The sequence below is a fragment of the Myotis davidii genome, unplaced genomic scaffold (assembly GCF_000327345.1).
Source record: "Myotis davidii unplaced genomic scaffold, ASM32734v1 scaffold449, whole genome shotgun sequence".
NCBI lineage: Eukaryota > Metazoa > Chordata > Mammalia > Chiroptera > Vespertilionidae > Myotis > Myotis davidii.
Window position 1 is genome coordinate 4,175,134 of NW_006383007.1, and position 2,225 is coordinate 4,177,358.

At 38.5% G+C, this 2,225-nt stretch overlaps 1 protein-coding gene across 1 annotated transcript in view; it reads left to right on the plus strand.

The window, feature by feature from the left end:
* LOC107181561 (vesicle-associated membrane protein 7-like) overlaps window positions 1-2,225 on the plus strand; it is a 23,546-nt gene that overhangs the window by 13,512 nt on the left and 7,809 nt on the right. The window contains exon 3 of the mRNA XM_015557640.1: window positions 1,623-1,719. Within this exon, the coding sequence (XP_015413126.1) occupies window positions 1,623-1,719 (97 nt within the window). The remainder of the gene's footprint in view (window positions 1-1,622; window positions 1,720-2,225) is intronic.

Consider the following 2,225-nt stretch of genomic DNA (forward strand, 5'->3'; position numbering starts at 1 on the left):
GGTTTTCATTTTGTCAGAGTACAGCTAAAAGTTACTTCCTTTAAAAAAAATGAAGGTTAGTCCTAGCTGGTTTGGCTCAGTGGATAGAGCGTCGGCCTGGGGACTGAAGGCTCCCAGGTTCGATTCCGGTCAAGGGCATGTACCTTGGTTGCAGGCACATCCCCAGTAGTGGGTGTGCAGAAGGCAGCTGATTGATGCTTCTCTCTCATCGATGTTTCTAACTCTCTATCCCTCTCCCTTCCTCTCTGTAAAAATATCAATAAAATATAATAAAAAAATATATTTGTACCATGCCCTCGCCAGTTTAACTCAGTGGATAGAGCAGCACCTCCGCACACTGAAGGATCCCAGATTCAGTTCCAGTCAAAGGGCACACACCTCAGTTGTAGGTTCGATTCCCAACCCTGATCAGGGCAGGAGGCAACCAATCAATGTTCTCTCGAAAAGAAAAGTCCTGAAACCAAAAAAAAAGTGACAGATTTTTAAAAACTTTTCTTGATAAGCTGTAAACATCCATACAGAAAGAGCACAAATCCTAAGTGAATAGCTAGATGAATCATCACCAAGTAAACACTCTTGTTACCACCAGGTCAAGAAACAGACTATCTCCAGCTTCCCAGAAGCCCTCTTCATTCTTCTTCCTAACCACTTCCACTGCTCCAAAGGAAGCCATTATCCTAATTCGTAATACTTTAGTTTAACTTTGCCTGCTTTTAAACTTTACATAAAATCATATATAATGTATTAAAAATAAAACATTTTCCAAGTGGGAATTTTTTGTATCAGTCAATATCATCATTAAAAATATTTGTAGCCCTAGCCGGTTTGGCTCAATGGATAGAGCGTCAGCCTGCGGACTCAAGGGTCCCAGGATCAGTTCCAGTCAAGGGCATGTACCTTGGTTGCGGGCACATCCCCAGTAGTGGGTGTGCAGAAGGCAGCTGATTGATGCTTCTCTCTCATCGATGTTTCTAACTCTCTATCCCTCTCCCTTCCTCTCTGTAAAAATATCAATAAAATATAATAAAAAAATATATTTGTACCATGCCCTCGCCAGTTTAACTCAGTGGATAGAGCAGCACCTCCGCACACTGAAGGATCCCAGATTCAGTTCCAGTCAAAGGGCACACACCTCAGTTGTAGGTTCGATTCCCAACCCTGGTCAGGGCAGGAGGCAACCAATCAATGTTCTCTCTCATATCGATGTTTCTCTCTCTCTGATTTATTTTAAATACATATTCAGCCCAGCTGGTGTGGCTCAGTGGTATTGACCTATGAACCAAGAGGTCATGGTTTGATTCCTGTGAGCTTAATTCCCAATAGGGGACATGCAGGAGGCAGCCAATCAATGATTCTCATCATCAATTTTTCTATCTCCCTCCTTCTCCCTTTCTGAAATCAATAGAAAATATATTAAATAAATAGACACCTTCAAATTTTTTAGCTTTTATTTAATATAATTTAATTTTTAAATATATGAAAGATTCTAATTATTCTGATTCTAAAAGTTATATAGATAGTTCTTATACTATTAATGAGAACTTAAAGATGAAATTAAATGTGCTACATAGATACTTAATTTCTTTAATATTATCATGTAAATGAATGTATTCTTTTCACAGCTTTGTCTATCACAGTCTCTTCATTGATGGAATCATTTACCTATGTGCCTCAGACAATGCATTGGATATTGTAACACCATCTGCATTTCTTAAAAATGTAAGTAATTAGTTATACTACCTTAAGGACCTTTACCTTTTCTGAAATTATGAGGTCTCTATTTTATAGTTTATGAGTAATAATGTCACTAAACAAAAGCAGATCATTCCTCTGCCTATAAAGCAGAGCCATTACTGACCTCCAGAGATTTCTTACCCTCATCCCTCTTTGTCTCCTGCTCCTACACTTCCCTGACTCTGAAGGAAGATCTGCAAAGACAATCTACTCAGATCTATTAGGATCTGTCACAAAAGAAGCCATCAACAAAATAACAAGAAAGCCCTCACTGCATGGGAGAACACATTTGCCAATGTGACATTTGATAAGGGTTTAATCTCCAAAATTTATAGGAACTCATACAACAAAAGGAAGATAAACAATACAATCAAAAAATGGGCAAAGGACCTAAATAGACACTTCTCAAAAGAGGACATAACAGAAGGCCAAGAGACATGAAAACATGCTCAAAGTCACTAATCATCCAAGAGATGCAAATCAAAACAACG